We start from the raw sequence: 22,912 nt of genomic DNA on the forward strand, positions 1-22,912 counted from the left end.
AGGAAGGAGACAAAAAAGGGAAAACCACTCTTCAGGCATCAACTGGGAAGTAGAGGAAACACATGTCAGTCATGTCCTCCAGTCATGCATTGTGTCTGAGCTACAGAAGTCATATGCACAGCATGAAGACCTCTCAGTCAATGACTGGGGGAAAACCCAAAATTTTCACTATTATATGAAGGCACAACATAGAATTCTTGGTTCAGCTTTAACCATAATACCCTGTGGTCTTGTTTTAATGTTGCATGACCACCCTACTGGCTAACAATATTGTCCAGTAGAAGGAAAGAATTATCAACTGTCTGAGCTCAGCTGCTCCTCATATTTTATTAACTGCTGCACTATTTTGTAAATACAACAAAGGTAATCTGCACTCAGAGGAGTGTTTTGTGGCAGAGAAACCTTTAAACTGATGATGTACTACTTTTATTTGATCTCTGCTTTGGAGATTTGCTTAAATTCCTGTCAGATGTTTTAGGAAGATGTATAGAAGAAAAATAATAAAGCAAACCTTTCCATTAAACGAAGTTATCATTACATTTTTACATGAAGTGTATTTCAAAGCATTTCAAGAATCCTTGAATTTTGGTTTTTTATATAGAGTTTGTGTTCATATCCAGAAAGTGTTTGATGATCTTCAAAAGATCTAGCCTTTGCAATTTCCTTTTATCCAATTTCAAGTGAGACAATGAAAGAAAAAGTAAAAAGACTTACTTATGTAAATAGAATTTAAGTGACTTTATTAAGCAAAAGAACAAAGAATGAGGTCAAGTATCTGTTTCAGAGAGACTGCTCTTATTGTAAAGGAATAAAAGAACAGTTTAATAAGTTAGCATTTTCCAGTCTGCTGTAGTCCTCTGCAAGATTATAACAGACAGCTCAGAAACTGTAGTGAAAATAAAGCATATAGTTCCTCCTCTCAAATCTTTGACATGTAGACATCAGTGGTAAACATTCCACAAGTGTATACCTTTTGAATTCAGGTACGTATTATTGATTTTATAACAGTAACTAAAATTAACTTTTAAAATAACACCAAATTCAGAACTTGTAATAGAGAATTAGGTTGACTCTTAACTGTTTTATACTATTTTGAAACAGAACCAATGTCGTTGTTTTTTCTTTTAAAAGATGAAGTGCCTTAAAGGGACATGGTTTTTGAATGCTGTGGTCTGGCAGATTTGAGAAGTGAAGAATTTGTATTGGAACTGTATAGATAGCTGACATTTACAGAACAAATCTTGTTTACTGCATACTAGTTTAAGCTGTGTAACAAGCTATTTAGATGTGATAATAGTAACTTTTTAAAGTACCAATCCTGTTTACTGCATACTAGTTTAAGCTGTGTAACAAGCTATTTAGATGTGATAACAATAACTTTTTTAAGTACTAACAATCAAACCATGTAGAAGGAGTTTGGGAGAGGAGATTTTTGAGAATTTATTGTTCATTTAAAAACAAAAGCACAAATATCTGTGGCACTATGAGCACATCTTCATATAAATCAGCTACTTTAAATTAGTATATTTTAAACCACAATTTTGCTGGGAACTTAAGGGTGTATTCTTTAAGAAAGTCATTATCCCATGCTTCTCCTTACCTAAGGATACTCAGCTATTCACTGAGGGCACCAGAGTGATATTCCTTGTTCTTAAGTTACAGATGCTTAAAATCTAATATTTTTTAATGGAATTAAAGATACAGATTTGTTGGGGTTTTTTTAGTGTCTGAATGGTTCTTTTTTAGTTCACTTTCAAACTAGCTAGGTTGCTTTTAACATGTGTTTGATGTTAAAGCAGTGCTTAGAATCTAATTATTTTATAATCTCAATGAAATTTCAGATTTAAATTATTCTCACTTTTTTTTTGTCAGATTCCAAACAAATCAGTCATATCTTTTTAATATGAAGACTTCTTAATTCTATAGATGTTTTGAGAACACAATAGACATTATTTGATGTTACTTCTATAAAAATGTGCCCTTTTTTCTCTCTCAGACTCAAAACTGTGTGTACAAGTAGCAACAATCCCCATTTCCTTCCTAGAACCTTTCCTATGCTTGTAACTGAAATCTTTATGTAATTTCTTATGACATTTAATGAATTATCAATCTTTCACTTTCATGAGTTACAATTCTCTATTAGTTTTATTCATTTATGTGTTTATTTTTTGCTCAAAACAGACTTTTGTACATATTCTCTGTTGAGAAATCTTTTGGATTACCCATTTTTTTTTCCACAGAATATATTTACTGCACCTGAGAAAACTGAGATAAAGTGACAGCTGTATCTTTTCTGTTTAATCTAAGAGTGGATTTAGGTGCCGCTATACCAAAACAAAGGAAAAGTAGGAAGGCAAAATAAAGACAAGATCTTTCACAGAATCACAGAATCAATGCATATTTCAGTGTTACATCTTTTAATAGAAATTTTTAGGCATTATATGCAGATTTTAAGTTCTTAAATTGTACCTACATTAATGTTGTTATGCTAGACTGAGCACGTAATAGAATCTGACAAAGAGTACTGTGAAAGATGCTATATTCCTTTAAAGGCTACAATTAGAAGAGCTGCCACTCCTGAAATACTATTCACATAGAGCATATTCAGTGGATATATTACAGTACTCCTGTTCACTTAAATTCACACTGATTGTTCCAAGACAAGGATGTGGATCAAAGTATGGAGACAGAATATCAATAGTAATTACTTTAAGATTAGTAAAGATAATTTCTCATGGTGAATTCTGTACCTGTCAATGATTGCATAATTTCAAGATTTGTAGATACCAATACTGATATAGTTGATTTTAAAAGAGGAAGGATGAATACGATTAATATTTAGTGAATTATATTTAATAAATGAAAACACAAGATTTTTCCCCATGTATGAGGAATGAGAAGCACTTTTCTCTTTTACCTGTCTGGATTGGAGAGGCAAATCATTCTCCCAATATGTGGGCCATTCTGTGGAACTCAGAAGGAATCTAGAAGGCATTGAAGTAAAGTAGTGGCATGAAAGAGTAAGAGAAAATCCTCTGTAGTGATGAACTGAAGAGCTCTTTCATGATCAATAGAATTTGTCGTCTTAGCTTTGAGGTACTAAAATCATTAGTTGCTCATAGAACATGTAATAGATAAGGAATGTTGTTCAACATCTTTCAAGGGTGATTGGCAGCTTTTTATTTTTCAGTTGCCATCGGTGGATGAACCATATCACTTCCTTATGTAAAACTTTATGGTTTCATCAAGATGGGGCTTCCTATTGTTTGCTTCTATAAAAGAAATTTAAAATGTATCTGATGGCTTCTAACAGAATGAACTTGCCAATCTGACTAAAGTCTGCAGCTATTTTTCATAAAAAGTTAAAGCTTGGAGGCAGTGGAAATAAAAGTGAACTGGAATAGATTGTTCCAGTCTAGTAATTTAGTAGTCACATGGTAACAGTGAATGTTAATTCATTATTTATTTAAGAACTTTATTTCCCAGATGTTTAATGTATGAATTTCCTTGAAGAAGTGTTTATCCTCCCCTGTTTAATGCCCTACCCATTATGCTAAAGAATTTAGACAATATTTGCTCACTTTGTGACTAACTGATTTTCTAATCCCTTTATGTGAAGCAAAAGTTATAGGAGATGCATGTTTAAATCCCCAGAGGCAAAGTGAATTGAATTTAGGTGTCACACATTCTGGCTGCATGTATTATTACTGTATAAAAAGCAGCAGCAGTATCAGATACTGTAAAATATTAGGTCCTTGAATGGGGAAGATGCCTTTGACTGCATCAGCTTTTACTGCAGACAAGATTAGATTCAGCATTGCTATTTATGGCTGCTTTTCTGAATTTCTAGTCTCTCATTAGGTGTAGGGAGCTCATGCAGTTATGGATCTCAGAGTGCAGGAACAGTTCAGGAAAATACTCAATTGAAGTCATTAGAGTATAAGGTCATTTGTCTATCTGAGCATTGGTTACAAATGAAAGAGATTTTGTGTGGACACCAGATCTCCAGAACCTCTGATAGTCTCAAGAGAAAGTAATCTTTCCATGGATGGGGCTAACATTTCTCTGAAAAAAAATCACCTAAATCTCCAGGCCAGGAAATTAGGGGAGCCAATTAAACTTATCTGGAATCCTAACAATAGTTAAAAGTGGCAAGAAAACCTTAAGCTGAGCCTTAAGCTGAGTGTAAAGTACTGGTCCTGTAAACAATATTGAGTAGTACAAATCTAAACATATCTGGCATTAATGGTAACATGGCTTAGAGTTACATTTTATAAACTTAATTAGTTCCACATTCCTCCTAAAATTAAAGACATATGAATACATACATACAAATATGTAATATGTATCACATATTTGACAGGTACTTCACAAAAACAATTAAAAATAAAAATCTAGTTCATTTGTCAGTCTGCTACAGTTCTATATTTAGACAAAGTAAAATGACAAAGTAAAAAGACCTGGACTTGTGTCCAGTTCTGGGCTCTTTGTGTCCAGTTCTAGGCTCCTCAGCTCAAGAGGGACAGGGAAGTGCTGGAGAGAGTCCAGCGCAGGGCAACCAAGATGATCAGGGGACTGGAATACCTTTCATGTGAGGAAACGCTGCGGGAACTGGGGCTGTTTAGTCTAGGGGAGACAAGATTGAGGGGAGATCTTATTAACATTTATAAATATCTAAAGGGTAGGTGTCAGGAGGTTGGGACATCCCTCTTTTCTATAGTATCTAGCAACAGGACAAGGTGTAATGGGATGAAGCTGGAACACAAAAAGTTCCACTTAACTATATGAAAAAACTATTTCACTGTGAGGGTGATGGAGCCCTGGCACAGGCTGCCCAGAGGGGTTGTGGAGTCTCCTTCCTTGGAGGTCTTCAAGACCCGCCTGGACGTGTTCCTATGTCACCTGATCTAGGTGACCCTGCTTCTGCAGGGGGTTTGGACTAGATGATCTCTAAAGGTCCCTTCCAGTCTCTACCATTCTATGATTCTATGACTTTAAACATTAGGAGTTCTAAAGACAAGAAGAATTTGGCTTATGGGCTAAATCAGAACTCCCAAGCCAGTGTATTGGTGATTTAATTATTCACTTTACCTAAGGAAATCCAAATTTATAGATTGACAATAAGACTTATAATAAGACGAACTCTCATTCACCCCTTCCTTTCTTCACCTCCTTAATCTTTCCTTCCCCTCTTCTGTCCATCCATCCCTCTCTGCCCTCCTGCTCTTCTTGTTCTCTATCCTTTTCTTCTTCAGTTTTATTAGAAGGAAGAAGTCTAAAATAGAAAATTTCACTGTTTGTTTGCATTTTGAAAGCAAGACATACATAAATTTAATGCTATATGTAATTGGAAATTTTAATATAAAAAGGTAAATTGTTTAGATGTAAAAATGAAACAGTCAATTCTCCGTGTATATGTTTAAATTAATTACTTTCTGATATATCTTTCTGACCTTTCTTTACACAGTGTTTTCAAAATTATCCTTTGCAAATATAATTGTTAAACTATATTCAGGTTTACCTAAATTTGTAAACCAATTCCACATACTTCCAAAAATTAATATTTTACTGTCCTACAATCTCTAAAAGTCTATTTAACATTTATAGAAAAAATATGGCTCTTTTTTTAAACTTGTCACATCTTTGATAAAAAAAATCTAATGATTTACAAATATATATTATTTTGCTACTATTTTAACTACTATAACAGGTTTTTTGCTTTACTCTGCATGATGTTTAAGTCAAAATCTATACTTCCCACATCGTATTTTATCTTTAGACTTTAACAATGAAATGAAAATATCAATATCAATCTCATCTACATTAAAAAAAACACCTTAATATTTTTGCTGCAACTGTGGGATTTTATAAGGTGGCTTTAGATTATTTTTAAGCATTTTGAGTGTTTATTTGAACAGTACAGCAATGTTATTTTCCGTCTCTTTGAATATTTTCAATTACATACTGAAACTTATATTATGCATTTGGAATAATTTTGTTTAGTCTTTATTCAGAAATCAAACTGAGCCCATGGACTGGAACGTATTAGTCTTTCTATACTTAGGGTTTTTTTTCCTAGGGAGCAACAACAAAAATTTCTATTCCTGAAAGTGTCAGTAAATTCTTACTATAGATATCTATGAGAAAGACTCATCTACTTTTTCCCTGGAAAAGAAGGGAATTTTTTACTTGTCCCCAGATTGATGTCAACAAATGTTGATTTATTTTGTGAGGTTTTTTTTCTTTGATTGTGCCGGAGAAAAAAGTGAATGCTCTTTCAAGTGCCCTTGATTCATTGTCAGATTTTTTATTTTAGCAGCTTAATATTTGGGGTTTTTTAATATTTAGTTGTAAAGCTGAACAGGAAAGTAAGTTAAATCAATATTACATTTATTTGAAATGTTACCAAAATAACTATATTTGAACAAAATTTCCAATGCAGCTAACCTGCATTATAAGTTAGTCTGATAGAAGGACCAAGTGATAAAGTTGAGGTAAAGGAAGTTACATAAAAGCACCTAAGTGCACATAACATATCAAATAAAATGCAGGATAGCAGCTCTGGTAGGTTTCTAGGAGCTTGTCTGACAGATGAAATCTGACAGAAATATACTTTTCCTAGATAACCTGTTAGAATTTTCATAGAGTAAATATTACTGCAAATAACCTACATTTTGTGGAAATGGATAATTCACTTTTTTTTTATGTGTCTGTTTTCTTTAGCTGAATGTGGAGCAACTGTCTCTGGAAATGAAGGAACATTACTGTCTCCAAATTTTCCATCTAATTATGACAACAATCATGAATGTATCTATAAAATTGAAACAGAGGCTGGAAAAGGGATCCATCTTAGAGCCAGGAGCTTTCAGCTGCATGAAGGAGATATTGTTAAGGTAAAAAGAAAATAATCTCACCTTCTATCATGCTCAGCATTCACACAAAATTAATGGTTTTTGTGGATAGTATCACTTCCTTTATGCTAGATTCAATTATTTATGCTAGACCCAAAGAAACTATAGGTGAGTGGAAGTATTAAGCTATTTTCAGTGATTTGAAAACGAAAAAGAAAAACTAAGATCTCGACTTGGATTTTGAATACCAAAGTGGATATATTATTTTCTCTTTGCAGTAATAATTATAAGAGTAGCATAGTGATTACTTAACAAATGACAGGTTTTAACTTTGGTATATTTCAATTTTCTTATTTTCTTGGGTTTGCACATAATTATTTTGATTTTGTTTTGATTTGTTTTTCAAAGTAGCAGACTGGAATAAAAAGCTATTTAGTATATTGCTTTGTAACATTGACTAAAACTGTAGTTACAGAAGGTGGTTTTCATTTTTTTACATTGTAGGTAGCCTTTGAAACAGCCTAAATGTATACAGATTTTGAACATGTAATATACTTTTCTACAGAAAGGCCATAATCTATCTTTTCTTAAGAATGTCTGCTCTATTTTTATGTGTACTAAAAATCATGACATTCTTCTGAAATGTTGAGCATACATCAAATTACTCTTTCAATTTATGTCTCTTAAAATTTCAGAGTTAATTGATACATCAAATTGTCAAGTATTCAGAATTCAACTTACAACTTGCTGTCTAGGGATCTAACAGCAGCTCCTGTAACATGTTAAAAAATTGCTGTCTGCTTTTTGAACTTTATTTTATTTCTATTGAAAGCTTTACAAAAATAACTTAGATATTATTGTTATGGATTAAATTTTGATGGCCATACTTGTATCCATTTTGTCATCTAAAGAGACGTAAGTAAGATGTACATAAGTGTGATAGTTCAATTTGAAGTTATAAATTTCCTGTGATGTACAAGGCATTTAGGGATATGAAGAAGAAGGTGGTTAAAAACAAAACAACATACCACAAACAAAACTAATTTCCCTTTAAATATTGGGGTTTTTAATATAGACATTCATATCTTTGAAATTATACCTGTTCCTTTTAGGAAATACAGACTAGAGTAGGCCACAAAATATGCAAAACTTTAAGAATCCCCAGTAGTATTAGAAAGTCACAGACACTCTGTTTTTACCCACAACCCCCTTGATAATAATCCACTCCATACTTGTGTGACCACCACGTGTGAAACACTGCCAGACCTTGGCTTAGGGTCTTCCTTTTAGATCAAAGAGAATTGAGTAGGTAGGCAAAATATGATGTCTGTGTTTTCTTTTGCTCCCATCTTCCATCTGACAATACAGATTCCCCCCAAAAAATTATTACTCTGAACAGCAGTGGCAGACAAGGATGAAATTAATTGCCCACTGAGCTGATTGAATATGGTGCATAAGCCTCCCAGAAGCTTTGCACGTATAAAGTTTAAAAATTATTTAATAAATTACCTGTACAGTAACAAAACATGTTATCTTGAAAAAAAACTGAATGAATATTCAAGAAACTCATTTATTCTTTGGAATATTTCATGAATAATGTCAAGCATACTTAGAGATATTACCTCGAGATATGAGAGACTGCATGAGAGAAAGCTACTCTGAGCAATCTGTTACATACTTTCTTCTTTCATAGATCTGTTAGGATGATACCTCTGAGGATCCAAAGAAGCAATTGCAAAACTGTGATGATGTCTCTGCTGCAAGGCCCATTCTCTGGTTCTGAGGAAATTAACATAGCACAACTTCCATTCATAGACTTAAATTGTCTTTCCCATAGCCTGTCCATAACTATTAATAAAAATAGCCTATATCTTCTCCACTTTAATGCCAGGATGTTCTTGTACAGATTTCCATTTGAATTAATCTTCAATTTAGCCCCCAAACTTACCTCAGCATTGTCTGGAAGACTGCCAAAGGAGCAGACTGAAAATGTGCCAGAGTTTGAAAAAGTGTACAACTCAATGTTTGGGGCTATATCCTAGCTTTGTTTATATTAGTGGCTAAAGTATCTCTAGTATTCAGGTGTTATAAACCTGTCCATGCAGCTTCTGATTTTTTTCCCCTTAATCTATAGCAGATATTCCTCTAGACTGAAAAAAATTGTTCTTTCCAGTCTTGCCAGCATCATGAGATGATTCTGACTGCCTGATTGCCACTAAAAAGACACTTTGTGATGATTTAAAGTCTTCTAGCTGAAAGCAGAGAACATTCCAGCAACCTTGCAGAGAAAGACAGCAAGAAGAATTTTTGATCTCCAAAACAATGATAGTTATTTTAGAAGCATCAGTTGAACCAAATGGTCCATACAGCTCTGTATGTTTTCTTTGATAATAGAGATAGGTGGTTTTACTTATGTTAAATATTAAAGCTTGGATACTATCTGTGCTCCAGTGCTCTTATGCTCCCCTGACATCCCTAGCTGTTACTAGATCACACTGCTATCTCTTCCATCTGCTATAGACCTGTTTTTAAATTTTGATAGCTCTTTTAATTGATGCTGCTAGATACCCCTTCTGTGACAGTAAATCCTGGAAGTTCTCTGTATACTGTGTAAAATAGTTTCTTTCATCTCTTTGAAATCAACATCTTTAGTTTATTAATAAAACACCATTTCATTAAGTACTTCTTTGCTCTAACAATAGAGGATTTAATGAAATAGCTTTGCATTCATGTTCTTGAATGCCTTCATGATTTTATAATCCTCAATCATATGCCTGCTCAGCTTTCTCTTGTCCAGTCTCTGCTTCTAAGTCATATGGTTTTCAGTTTTCACAGCACCACTCTGCCCTTTTGCATGTGCACAGGACAGAACTATACAGGAGACTCAAGAACTGGATATAAGGCAGTACTGTATACAGAGGCAAAAGAGTTAGGAAAAGGGAAATACCTTATTGACTACAGCATGTAAATTTTCAGCAAAAGTATGAGTTAATTCCTAGCTAACCTTATATTTGATTTTGATTTATTTAATTTCCCTAAAATGATTCAGAAACGCACTTTAACTGTGGTTGCATGTTTTGGTTACAGCACAGTTTAGGCAATTGCATACGGTATACTTTCTTCTCATCTCCTACCTTTTCTCTTGTGTTTTTCGTGGGAAGGAGATATGAGCATGTGAGACAGAAGGAAATTGTCTTGTGCTCTGACCAGGTCTACAACCTGAACAACTGGGAAATTAAGACATTCTCCAAAGGCTTATCTTTCCCACAGCTTATTTGGACTGCAGACTTCTTAAGTTTCCTTTCTTTCCTCTCTGTATCCTAAGTATGAGCAAAATATGTTAGAAACACCAGACTTCTATCTTATGTTTACACAGGAGAAAGCCCCAAGGCTGCCTTGTAGGCCACTTGAGACGGATGCACTAAGGCTTAAGAGTAATTATAAACCTTGAGCTGAAATATAGGACATTTTTGCACCTGAGTATCTTAGTCTGTTTTCAAAGAAAATATGTGCTGTTGCATTGGGTATGGATCCCCGGGTGCTGTCAGCAGGGGCTGCAGGGCCTGTGTGAAGCCGGGGCTGCATGGAGCTGGACACAGCCAGTCCCAGGCAGTTCCAGCCCACCCGTCCACCACAGGACACTACTCAGTCCCATAGCTGTGCATGAGGGATGCCTCAGGAAAGGGTAAAAAGCTGCCCAGGCAGTGGAGTGAGGAGTGAGGAGTGAGGAAAAAGAAGTGAGAGAAACAATCATAATGACATCAAGGTCAAGCCAGCATGAACATCTTGAAGGATATAGTATCACTATCTGTTTGAGGTAGAATTGCTAAGAATTACGTGAGATTTTAATTAAAAGATTTGGGAACATATGTAGGAAGATTCATAACAATGTCAATAAGCTATACAGGAATTCTCTCTCAAACCATCAAAGCAGTATTTTGAAAGCATTTCCCTTTGGGATGATTTTATGCCATAAAGATGTCTACAATTAAGGAAAATCACAAAATTTAGTTGTAAGTAATTTCTTTTCACTGTCAGAATGAGAAACTGGAGTTTAAGGAAACTAACCTAGCATTTCCTTCCCCTTCAGGTGAGTGTCTGTTTTTAAATTCCCCCAGTAAATGGAGATATTTTAGCCCTGTTATTAGAGCATTTTACTTCATGAATAATCGTAGCTCTATCCTTTTGTCTTGCCTGCATATTTTAAGAGCATCAGTAAAGGTAGCACCCACCCCTTTTTAGTTTTTCACAAATGTTTAGGTGAAATGGAGCATCCATGAATGCTCTGGCTACATTTACCCTAGTGCTCTAAACAACGCTGCTATCATTACTCACTGCCTCTAAGGCCAGCTTCCCCAGGATGACAACAGTCACAATGTTAAACTCTCTGACCTCACAACAAAAATGGAACTCACTCAAACTATCTCTTAGAAGCTGTCCCTGCTGTGTGTAGCTCCTGAACTAAAGCTTGCTCAGGAAAGATTTGTGAGGGTGATAGTAGGTCTTCATTAAATGTGCACCAAGAATGTACAGACACTAAATACTATGTAGACAATCTAGTCATGATGACTGGACTACTACTGTGGCACTGCTTACTTGCTTTTAGAATATAAAGTGCCTTCAGCTGTATATATTCAACTAGGTTCACTGTTGGTACAAGTGAGAATATTGAGGCTGGATATTGAGACTGTAGTGCATAGAGAATTGCAAATAATTTGCAAGAGTATTTCTGAAATGAGTAAGACCATGTGCATGAGGAAGCACCAGAACAAATGCTTTAAAAATACATGCAGATTAATGACTATAAATTGTGGCAAGGCTTTCTATATCTGTGGCAAAGTTTGAACTGAAGTAACTTGAAAGATAAATGAACTGAAAAATAAATGAAAGGTAAATAGAAACAGAATGACCATTTTGAGGCATATGGGAAAACTGAATACCCAGATTATCTATTTATTTTAAAGCTTATCCTTTCTCACTCACTAACGCTTCAGCTTCCTGATCTCCCTGCTTTAACTGCCACTTGAATTTTTATAATTCTTTAAAGTGGTTACTTATGATGAAATCTTTATGATGCAGTCACTGTGAATTTGTAAGACGTTAAGAGGAAAACCAGAATGGAATTTAATGTCTTTCATCTCTTTGGCTAAATAGACCTTCCTTATTTCTTCATGACAGAGAAAATACCACTTAGTAATTATGGCATGGGAATTTCAAATGTACTCAAATGAGTTAAACATATGCACTATATATGATTTAATAGTTATAATACCTAGATTAGTGTATTAAATGTCTTCTCAGGCTCTGCAGATAGTCACAAATAACAGAACACAGTGGTTGCATACAAGCTGCCTATTGAGAATTGTCCTTGGCCCACCCTAATTACATGACCAAGAATTGTTAGGTAAAATGCTTTTTCTTTTCCAGAGATGGTTCAAGCAAGTTATCAGTATGGACAATGAAGATTCAATGCTTATATTTGTTCCCTTACACAGTTTCAGTTCTACTAGAATAGACATACTTGGATATGTCTGTAATGGTAACAACAGCGGGATAAGTGTCAGCAGTTAAAAATTGTCATGACTTTTTTTACAGTTGTTTTCAATTGATGCCTTCTACTTTTATTTCATAAAACAATATTTTCATATGTGTCTGTATTTATCTTCAGAGATATTGTTATTGTTAACTCACTGATCCTCAGGTAGGAGAAGCATCTGTAACAGTGAAGTAGAAAACAATTGAACAGGATGTCTAAGGGACAATTGTAAGAATTAGCTATTATTTTTTTTTCTTTTAAAGATGCATACAAATCACTTTTAACATATCATTTTTTATTAATGACAGTTTAAAGGAGGTAATTATGTTTAAAGTAGTATTTCTCAAACCAAGTAAAATGTATCTGTGCTTTTTGCATAATATGTATGATCAGAAACAAAATAAATCTGATAGGGAATGAATGGTTATTTATTTTGTAAAATAGATTTCCAGATTTGATAAATAAAATTTAATCAGTCCACAAAAGTGATCTGTAGTTCTGGCTCAGGACAACAGTAGAATCTTCGAGATATTTTTACAGATACTCTTAGTGCAGCTTAAAGTCATATCTCTGCCAAGAGGTAGACATTAAGTATGTTTTACTGTTCACACAAATATTAAATATAATTGATTGTGTCTTCCAATAGCTCATCTGTGTGCTCTAATAGAAGACAAGTAATAAAACCATAATGCATTGTTCCATCAATGGCTAGCATATTACTTTTTGAAAGCTTCTTTGAGGGAAGGTCATGATTTATGTCTGTGTATATTAATCTAAATTTATGCCTTTACTTAAAAAATATTCATGCATGTTGTTTCTATTTTTTTTTTAATGTTGACACTTAGATGAATGAGGTACTTTCAAGATATTCACCTATGTTTAGAGTATGCTGGTATTTTCTCCACTGAGAAAATACCTTTGCTTTTACCTGTCAGTTGTTAGCCATATATGTAGTTGCACTGTCCTCTCAAAAGATATGTTTCTAAATTTTGTTAGTAGATTTAACTGGACATTCAAATAGGAAAAAATGTCTGTGCCTCAAATGTAACAATTTATATTGTTAAATGAGACATTTCTGGCCGGAATCGGTACAAATCCTCACCACACCACAATGTATGGGAATGGAGAGATCAGGAGCTTAGCTTTTGCAGTAATTATCTACAGTAACTCAATGACATACGAGAACAGGTTAAATTGCCTTTTACTTCACATTAGAAATTATCTTTTCAGATTCATTACTGCTTTTGTATAAGCATCCATATGATGTATGGCATATATTTTAGAAGGATGAAATACATTCTGTATTTTCTACGAGAAATTACAAGGGATTTATTTAACTTAGAGGAGAAATTAACTTTTAAAAAATTAATCTTGAGGCAAACCCCTCATGGAAGATTATTTTGGCACTTTATATCTTTCAAAGTTTTGGAATAAGCAATTATTTTATGTTTTACTAAACTGCATAACCAAGTAGTATCTGCCTCACAAAATGGAAGTGTTGACATTTTGAAGAAACTATTGGCAATACATAACTAACTTTGGTAGTATTGTATAAACAGATTTTATATCTAGTTTAATACTATTATTTTGTTTCTATGAGGTATATGATGGAAAAGACAGTTCTTCACGCTCTCTTGGATCCTTCACCAAAAATGACATGATGGGAGTTATCCTTAATAGCACCTCTAACCATTTGTGGATAGAGTTTAATACCAATGGATCTGATACTGACCAAGGATTTCAGCTCACTTATACAAGTAAGTAGTTCAAAAATATGGTCTGACTGACTGCTTTGTGGGGAAATGTGAATTTATTATCTGCAGTGATTTCTCATGGAATGGTGAAGATAATTTCCAAAATATCTGTTATGTATGTTGGAAACAAACTAATTATCCTCAAAGTTATCCTCCCCAAAAGACTCATTGTTTTGCCAGCTAAGTATTTAAATTAATTACATTCAAACTGTGGGTCAGGTTCACTGTTTGTCCAAATCTGTTCACTAAGCATAAACAGATATTTTGTCCAAATTTCAAGGAATCTCTAAATACTCTTTGTCTTCAATTTATTGCCTTTTACTTCAGTTTTCATGAGCTCCTGTTGAATCCTGCAGAGCAGAGCACCAGATCATACTGTGGCACAGAAAATTAAATCATAGCTCTTTCTCGTACATATGTTGACTTCTCTTTGTTTTGGAGTCAACAGTGGAATACACAGAAATCATTCACTTTCCCTTCTGTCTTTCTATTATGTCTGGTAAATCTGAAATATTACCATCCTACCTTTAGTTTGTTTGTTTGGTTTTTTTTTTCCCGTACAGAACCATAAAGGAAATGATGGTTTCTCTATCCAGATGAAATATATCAGTGATTTCTTTCTTTTCTTTCCTTGTTTATTCTAGATCATATATTTTTACATTTTATGTTTCAGAATCCAGAAAGAACCACTAGACAAATCTACTCTGATTTACCTAAGGAGACTGTAGACTTTTTCTTTGGAAAAAAAAAAAAAAAGGAACAAAACATTTATTTTAAAAATAATCTTATTTTAAGGGCTCTGATTTAAAGGGACTTGAATCTGTTCCTTTCAGATCTTGCTGCAGTGATCAATTCCACCCACCATTAGAAAGAACATTCTATTTCAAGGTGGAATTTTGCTTAATTTCTACATCCAATTACTTGATTTTCTTAGACTTCATTTTGCAATTCTACTGAGATTTTCTCTCCTGTATCTTATTTTTCTGTGGAAATTAACACATGATAGTTCTTGTCTTAAGGCTTTTCTCCTAGCTGTTTGATTAGTTTTGAATCTAGTTTTCTATTCTTCCAAGCATTTTCCTATTTTCTGAGATATGTACACAGACTTTGGCACAGTCTTCTAACAGCAATATTAATACTGTGTACAAAGGCAAAGCTCACTTCCCTATGTCTTAATAACATTTTCCTTTTTTATCTGTAATGACATTTCCTCTTGCATGGTCTCATATGAGACAGTCCTTGTTTGTGAATATAGTCCAATTCCTTTACATTTCACATGTATTTTCAGGAAGCCAAATTCAAAGCAATAAATTTTGAGATAGTGACCATCTAATCAGGTGATTTGAATCAACTATAGAGAGACAACATCTCCAAATACTTCAGTGTGGGACGTTTCGCGATTTAAATTGATAGAAGTAGAAGATATGTTCTTTTGGAATGCTTTGAAATTAACTGAAATGCTAACTCTCATTCTTTTTCCAAAAAAGTCCAGTCCTCAAAGTATTTTAAAGAATAGATATACCAGAAATTTATACTCATGATTTGATGAGATTAGACTTTTTACTGCAGTTCCATTTTGGATTTGGTAAATACCTCAAACACAAAGTGATAATTATCTGTTTAGATTAGTCAAATTGGAGTTTACAGCTGGAAATAACTTCATTGAAAGATTACTCTGCAGTTTCTTTATTCACTTTTCAGATTGAAATATAATGTCAGATAATTTAACATTACTTAAACAAAGAAAAAATTTAAGTGTGTTAAATGTGAAATATATATGCTGGAATGAATGAAATTGAGTAATAAATGTCTTAAGACTGTTAGAAAGAGCTAGAAAAAATGATAGTCTAATAAATCTTGCAGTAAATCTATTCTGGTTATTTCTTACCTGGTTACTAGATTTTTGCTGCCCAGAAGGGATATATCAACTGCCATAATTAGTGGTCTTTGTAGTACTTTTCTTCCCCTTAATGCTATTAAAACTAAGATTAGTGCAGCTTTGAGGCTTGAATTTTAGAATTTTGAATTTTAGAATTTTGAATTTTAGAATTTTGAATTTTGTTATTGAAAAAGACTAGATTAAGAGGTTAGAATTTCATTTCTATGCAATTACATTTATTTCCATCTTTTTTTAACATTATGAATTCTGTGGATTATGTTTACAAATTTACAAATACAACAGAAGAAAAAAGGTAGTGTTCCATGAGAACTGAGATGTAGATAAAGAAACTTTTATTTCTATTTTCAGAATGTAATTACTGACATAATTAAACAGAATTCTATAAACTCAGAATTGGAGTGGTTTTTAAAAATTATAGAAATCGGAATATAAGCTGATATTAAAAGGAAATCTATAAAGGATTCAAGTTCTGATAAAATCTGCTATACAGGAAATTGCTTCAGGGTAATGAATGGAAGCTAGAAATTAGAGTAGCTGTGTTATTTGATGTGTAGCTAGAAGCCAGTGTCAAGGAAATAAATTTACCACAATGGGTAGAAAGTATTTTTTTGCTGGAAAGGATCATGAAAAAATCTGTAATCTTTTTTCAATGTAACTGTTTTGAGAAACTAAGAAATATTTTGACTGAAGATTAAAATTATACTGATTGTATTTGGGGAATCTGCTTCAGAAAAATAGAGAAAATAAAATTTTCTTAATATTTTAACTCGAGATTGGTGAGGTAAGTATAGACAAATTAATTACAGTCAATGAAACTGTAATTGAAACTATGGCTAAATCTGAATCTACCAGAGGAGAAAAAAACAAGAGGAACAGAAGTAAAGAAGTAAACTTGTCTACTTCCTGTAAAATAAGTTTACGTAAAGACACTTCCTTAAATGTAGTGTGAAAATATGTTAGGATGAAGAGAAAAGTGTGTCTGTTTTTACTTATAGTATGACTACACTGATGTCTGTAAACATTCATATCTTGGTGCTGAGGAAATGACAAGATAAGATTGTTAGGACAATTTTTTTTTTACTTGAAAAGAATCTCATATTGTAATAGATTATTCCATCTTAAATATGTTGTATATAGTAATGACATGGGAAGTAACAGGATATTCCAATATGAGAAGTTAGGGGATTGCTTTAGTCTTAAGAATGAAGCAAAAGTTGTACAAATTTTATATTCGATCACTCCTTACTCCTTTCAAACAGAGCTTACAAAAATAACAATCTTTTTCTTTGTCCCTCCACCCAGTGTATTTTTCTTTTAACCATCATGGGAGATGTCAGGAAAATTTGAGGAACAAAAGACGACTTTTACGACATGTAAAACTATGTTTGTACACATTGTAGCCACAGCTGACTCATGCAACGGTAACTTTTTTCACCTCAGAAAATATCAGTTCTTCTTTCATAATTTCTGGGTGGTTTTTTTGCCTGTTCAGTTAGAACTCTTCTCCCTGAGATACTTCTAGGTTTTTGTGGATAGGTAACAGAAGGTATAGCCATAGGTATAGCCAGAGCTGGACCTACCTTTACTGTTCACTGCTCAGTTAGAAAGTCAGACCGTTCTGGCATAATGATGCCTATGCTTTGTGCTGTCATCTCAGTAAATGTATTGTTAAATTGACATTCAAATTAAAATGAAATCTTATTGATACCACACAGTGACAAGCAGTAAAAGCAAAACACAGATGCCTGGTAAAAGTAACAGATTGCAACTTTAAATAAGGAACAATGCAGTACAGGCTCTGAATAACAATCAGGTAGTCTTCCTGCAGTGTTAATCACTCCCCATCTTTCTTGACACGAGAGGAATTTTAACAGTGGCTGTTTTCTCTCATCATATGGAGAACTAAACTTACTTCCACTTATGTCATAAATGCTTCTTTGCTACTGTTTAGTCCTCATTCATTGAACATAGTTTCACTTTGCTAGTGGAAAAACAAAAACAGCCCTTTTACACTTTATCATAAATGTCATATACAAGTATTTTGTGGTGCTCTTAGTACTGTATAATGCTGAGGAGTTATACAGATGTCCTGGGCTTGTCTGGGGTAGGATACTGTGTGGTGAGTAGTTACATTGGGCATCACTCACTTTGTATATACCTTTATTGTTGTTATGACTCTTTCCCTCTTCTTTCTCCCAACTCCACAGAGCTTGCAGCAAATTCTAGCTAGTGTTCCTAAAAGAAAACAGATTTTGGACTGTGCATGGATAGATTTATTTATTTTTAAACCTAGGTTTGATGTTACTACTTGTATTTATCATCCTCTATACTTAGCATGCATAGTTATCAGTTCCACAATGTTCTTTCCATCGACTTCAAGATATTGTTAAGAAAAGAAATTTTGCAATACATTTCTCAGATAGCAGGTTAGACATGCATACTATTCTGTTATTGCTAAAGATTGAGTTCTAATTTTCAGTTTCTGTGTTGCAAACATTCACTGTGCTGCATCTTTCAGGAGATAGTGAAAATTTAGTGAATGGAAGGTGAATCTGCATGAGTGTAATCTAAATTTATATAAATTATGTAAACCTGGAAATTAATTTAAGAGAATCCTGAACTGAAATTTGATTTCATTAACTTCCTAAGTCTAGTAATTGAAAATGTTAAAAGAATGTTAGTGAAAGCAATGTTCTGCGATTGCAAACTCAGTCAATTATCCTAGCACACAGAGTCAAATTCAGAAATATAGTGTCTTTGCCTCAGGCTGTGTAGTTTCAGTTGAGCAGAACAATCCAGTAATGAAAAGAAGCTCTTTCAGTATTCTTTCAGTAACTAATTGGTGTATAAGATCTGTTCCAAAGACAATCTTCACATACTTCAGTAAAAATGTAAGACAAAATTAAATGAAAATCAACAAAAGGCAAAAATCATTAAAATAGTAAGTCTTACTTTACACATATGTGTATATATATATATTCACAGGACATTTTAATAGCAGTATAATTATGTGACTAACCCTAAATTAATGTAAGATGTATTTCATTCATAGAAAAAACTATTATAAAAGAAAGTCAAAGTTGAAAAATTGAAAAGTAAAAACTTATTATATGCAAAAAGAAAAGCTTCTGGGAAATTTCACTTCACAGAATCATAGAATCTCAAGGGCTGGAAAGGACCTCAAAAGATCATCTAGTCCAACTCCCCTGCCAGAGCAGGACCACGTAGAGTAGGTCACACAGGAACTCGTCCAGGTGGGTTTTGAGTATCCCCAGAGAAGGAGCTTCAACAACCCATCTGGGCAGCCTGTTCCAGTGCTCCCTCACCCTCACAGTGAAGAAGTTTTCCTTATGTTTCTTTGGAACCTCTTATGTTTCAGCTTGTAACAATTGCCCCTTGTCCTATCATTGGACATCATTGAGAACAGACTGTCTCCATCCTCCTGACAGCCACCCTTTACATATTTGTAGATATTGATGAGATCACTAATATTGTCTTTCCAGTTCTCTCACTCATCCAACTGTGGAGGAAACAGTGAGTGACTGGGTGGGGGTGAGAATAGTGCTATTTGATTGCATTATCAAGACTTGGAGAGACTTTTCAGCAAGATCTCAGCTGGCTTGAGAGCTTGGCAGAGAGGAATCTCATGAGGTTTAGCAAGGACAAGTGGAGAGTCCTGCACCTGGGGAGAAACAACTCCATGCACCAGTACAGTCTGTGGATTGACCTGCTGGAGAGCAGCTCTGCAGAGAGAGACCTGGGAGTCCTGGTTGATAATACACTAAACAAGAGCCAGTAATGTGCCCTCATGGCCAAGAAGGCCAATGGCATCCTGGGATGCATCAAGAAGAATGTGGCCAGCACGTCAAGGGAGGTTCTTCGCCCCCTCTGCTGTGCCCTGGTCAGATCCTTCTCCTTTCTCCCTTTCAGATCCTTTTCTCCCTTTTCTTCATTATATGAGGGAATTGTTTACATGTCAACAGATTAAGTATATCTCTCTCTTATCTAGTAAGTTTTTTGTAACTGGAGATTAGCAATAAATAGAGAACAAATTTTCCAGTCATGAGAGCTATATTTCTAACTATTTAAAACTGTAAGAAAATTATTTTAAAATAAGAGTAAGATTATTCCTTCAAAAGTTTATACACAGTATTAAAATTACTCTGTGAAAACTATGTGTATATGATATATGAGCAGAATTAGGGATGCATGTAGAGAGTAGACTATTTCAGAATAAAGATAGGTAAAGAAGATGAATGCTATAAACATTATTATTTTTCTTTCTTCTGATTCCATAAATTTTCTACATACGGAAAGCTGCTTAAGATAGAATAAGGAAGGGTAGACAAAATTTATGTGTTTCTCATTATCTAAGTTGTTCACAACAGTGTATTTAGAACTTTATTTTCAAAGCGTTGAGTATCAATACTACTACCTACAATAACAAGTGCTATGTGCACATTGCTTCCCTGTCAGCGTGTAAAAGAACGAGCATAGCTGCAGATGGTGGGGATCTTTAACTTTCAGTGTTGTTTGTACTATACTGGTTTTTAAAAGGTTGTACAATTTTTTTTTTCCATGTTACAATCCATTATGTCCATGGTGACTTGATTACTCTGAGAGTGTGTATTCTAGAAAAGACTATTAGGAAATGAATGCGTTTGTAATCACTGAAGCAGTTTTTAGGTGTTAAGCCAAAGTACTTTGCACTAAATAACAGAAAAAAAATAATGATATATTCATGTTATTTCTTGTCCTTTCCCCCTCCCCCACTCCTCCCGCCACCAAAGAGTCAGTCTCTTTTCATAAGTACAGAATAACCTACAGAATATTTTTAAGTATTGTGTTTATCAGTCATTTCCCACTGTTTATAAATGAGATTTAGACACAGAGCCTTAAAACTTTTTATAATATACTAATTACAGAAGAAAAATAACAGAAAAGTTATTTTCTTTCCCCTTTTATGCTCAAAAGACCTGTTAACATCACTATTTTATGTTTTACATGTTATATAAATTCCTTGCCCAAAGCGTATGTAAAGAAAAGGTGCTGAAACTGCTAGGAAGTATTGTCCATTGAATGTCTCAGCATTGTAGTCAAACTTGAATTGCCAATAGATTGTAAAGCTTTTGAGAAACTGAAATTCCAAAGAACACAAAGCAGTAGGTATCATTACTTTTGAGCTCATGCTACTGTACAACCATGTAGAAATAATAATTTTATTTGAAAAACAGGGCTCCTTAGATCTCTTTCAGATGATCTATGTTAGAATTCAGAAATATTCAATCATTAAGACATAAAATATTTCAACTGTCCTTACAAAAAAATTACAGATCCAAGAAAACCAAGTCTGGAGCTAATTTTGTTCAGTGCATATTGCTTATGCTTGTTTGTCGTCCTGGACTCTTTGAAAGTTCATGCAAGTTTTAGATACTTCACTATAACCACATTATCCAAAGACTTTTGTTTCTATAGACTTTTCTATCATTCTAATTAGGTGGTGATTGTGTAATTGGCACATTTTCCAGTACATAATATAGTCGTTTGTTTGGTTTTTTTTTCTCTGCAACTGTAGGTTTTAATAGCACATAAATGGTTCCAAGACAGAATGAAAATGCCAAGAACTCTCATTTTTAATTGCATTGATTTAATTAAATAGTCTATGTTATGCATGTTTAAGATGCTATGGATGTTTAAGATGCAACAACTGCAGAATGAGTATTTGTTGACATTTATTTGCATTTAGAAATCCATTACAGACTCTGAACATTATCTCGAGTACCACTTCATACTTTTAATTACTCTTCAGAAGTTAAAAAATTATTCTATGTAAAACATATAGGTTATTTTTATGATCTCAAATTACTTGAGATTTAGATAACACTAACACAGTTTTTGATGTTTCCGATGTTTTCACATCACCTTGTATTTTTAATATTAAGGTATCTCTTAAGATGTCCATGTATGTCCTTATATATGTGTTTCTTTTTTTGGAGTCAACCCAAAACATTCTACCACACTACTTTCAGGAGATGAAGACAGAATATATGTCTTTTAAGAGCTCTGTCTTCCACACTAAGTAGAAATGCAAGGATAAAATTAAGTTTTCACTGAGCAGGGTCTACCCAATCTGTAGTCATAGTATAGTAAATATGGTTGTAACAGATTATGAAGCACCATTTGGTGTCCCATGGGGTATGCTTTTCATCTTTTAGTGCTTGATATATGAGCTGCAAATTTTTTTTTACATTCAGGATAATTAACCCCCTGTGACTTACTAAATTTTTATGGGGATTATTAATCTTGTGGTTTTAATAGGATTCACCTATCTGTAACAAGCAGTAATATTAATAGCAAACTATATGAGTACAAATTTACTAATCTAAACTCATGTCATCAATAGTGTTGACCTATACCTATTATGTTTTCAGGATCTGTTCTTTTTCAAATTCGATGTCTAAAGTTTTGCAAATACCCCTGACGACATTTCTTTTAAAATGTCTTTACCATTTTGTCTGGTAGGCTTTTTGTTTAGAGTTCATAATACAAACTGCCAGAGTTCATAGAATTTCCAACATAGGTTCATATTTTTTTGAATTTATGACAAGAAATTCTCTCCAAATTTTTATTTTTTAAATTTTTTAAGAGCTTGATGGCTACAGTATAGTTTTACTTGGTGGTTACAATGTTCTGGAATCACAGTATATCACAGCATGATCTTTAAAAACAAATCTGTATAGCATCAGAACACCTGCCAATGCAAATTTGATCTGAATCTGGCGTGAACAAATGCTTGAATTTCTGTAAGATTAACTAGAGCACAGAGAAGGAAAATTATAAGCATTTTGTGCTTTTGTGCCAGTTTTATATA

General features: G+C 33.6%; 1 protein-coding gene across 1 annotated transcript in view; it reads left to right on the forward strand.

Moving 5' to 3' along the window:
• The window catches only part of CSMD1 (CUB and Sushi multiple domains 1), a 1,065,186-nt gene that overhangs the window by 860,792 nt on the left and 181,482 nt on the right, over positions 1–22,912 (forward strand). Inside the window, exons 22-23 of the mRNA XM_061989487.1 lie at positions 6,724–6,893; positions 13,988–14,144. Coding sequence (XP_061845471.1) covers positions 6,724–6,893; positions 13,988–14,144 — 327 coding nt within the window. The remainder of the gene's footprint in view (positions 1–6,723; positions 6,894–13,987; positions 14,145–22,912) is intronic.

This window comes from Colius striatus, chromosome 2 (assembly GCF_028858725.1).
Source record: "Colius striatus isolate bColStr4 chromosome 2, bColStr4.1.hap1, whole genome shotgun sequence".
In the NCBI taxonomy this organism is placed as follows: Eukaryota; Metazoa; Chordata; class Aves; order Coliiformes; family Coliidae; genus Colius; species Colius striatus.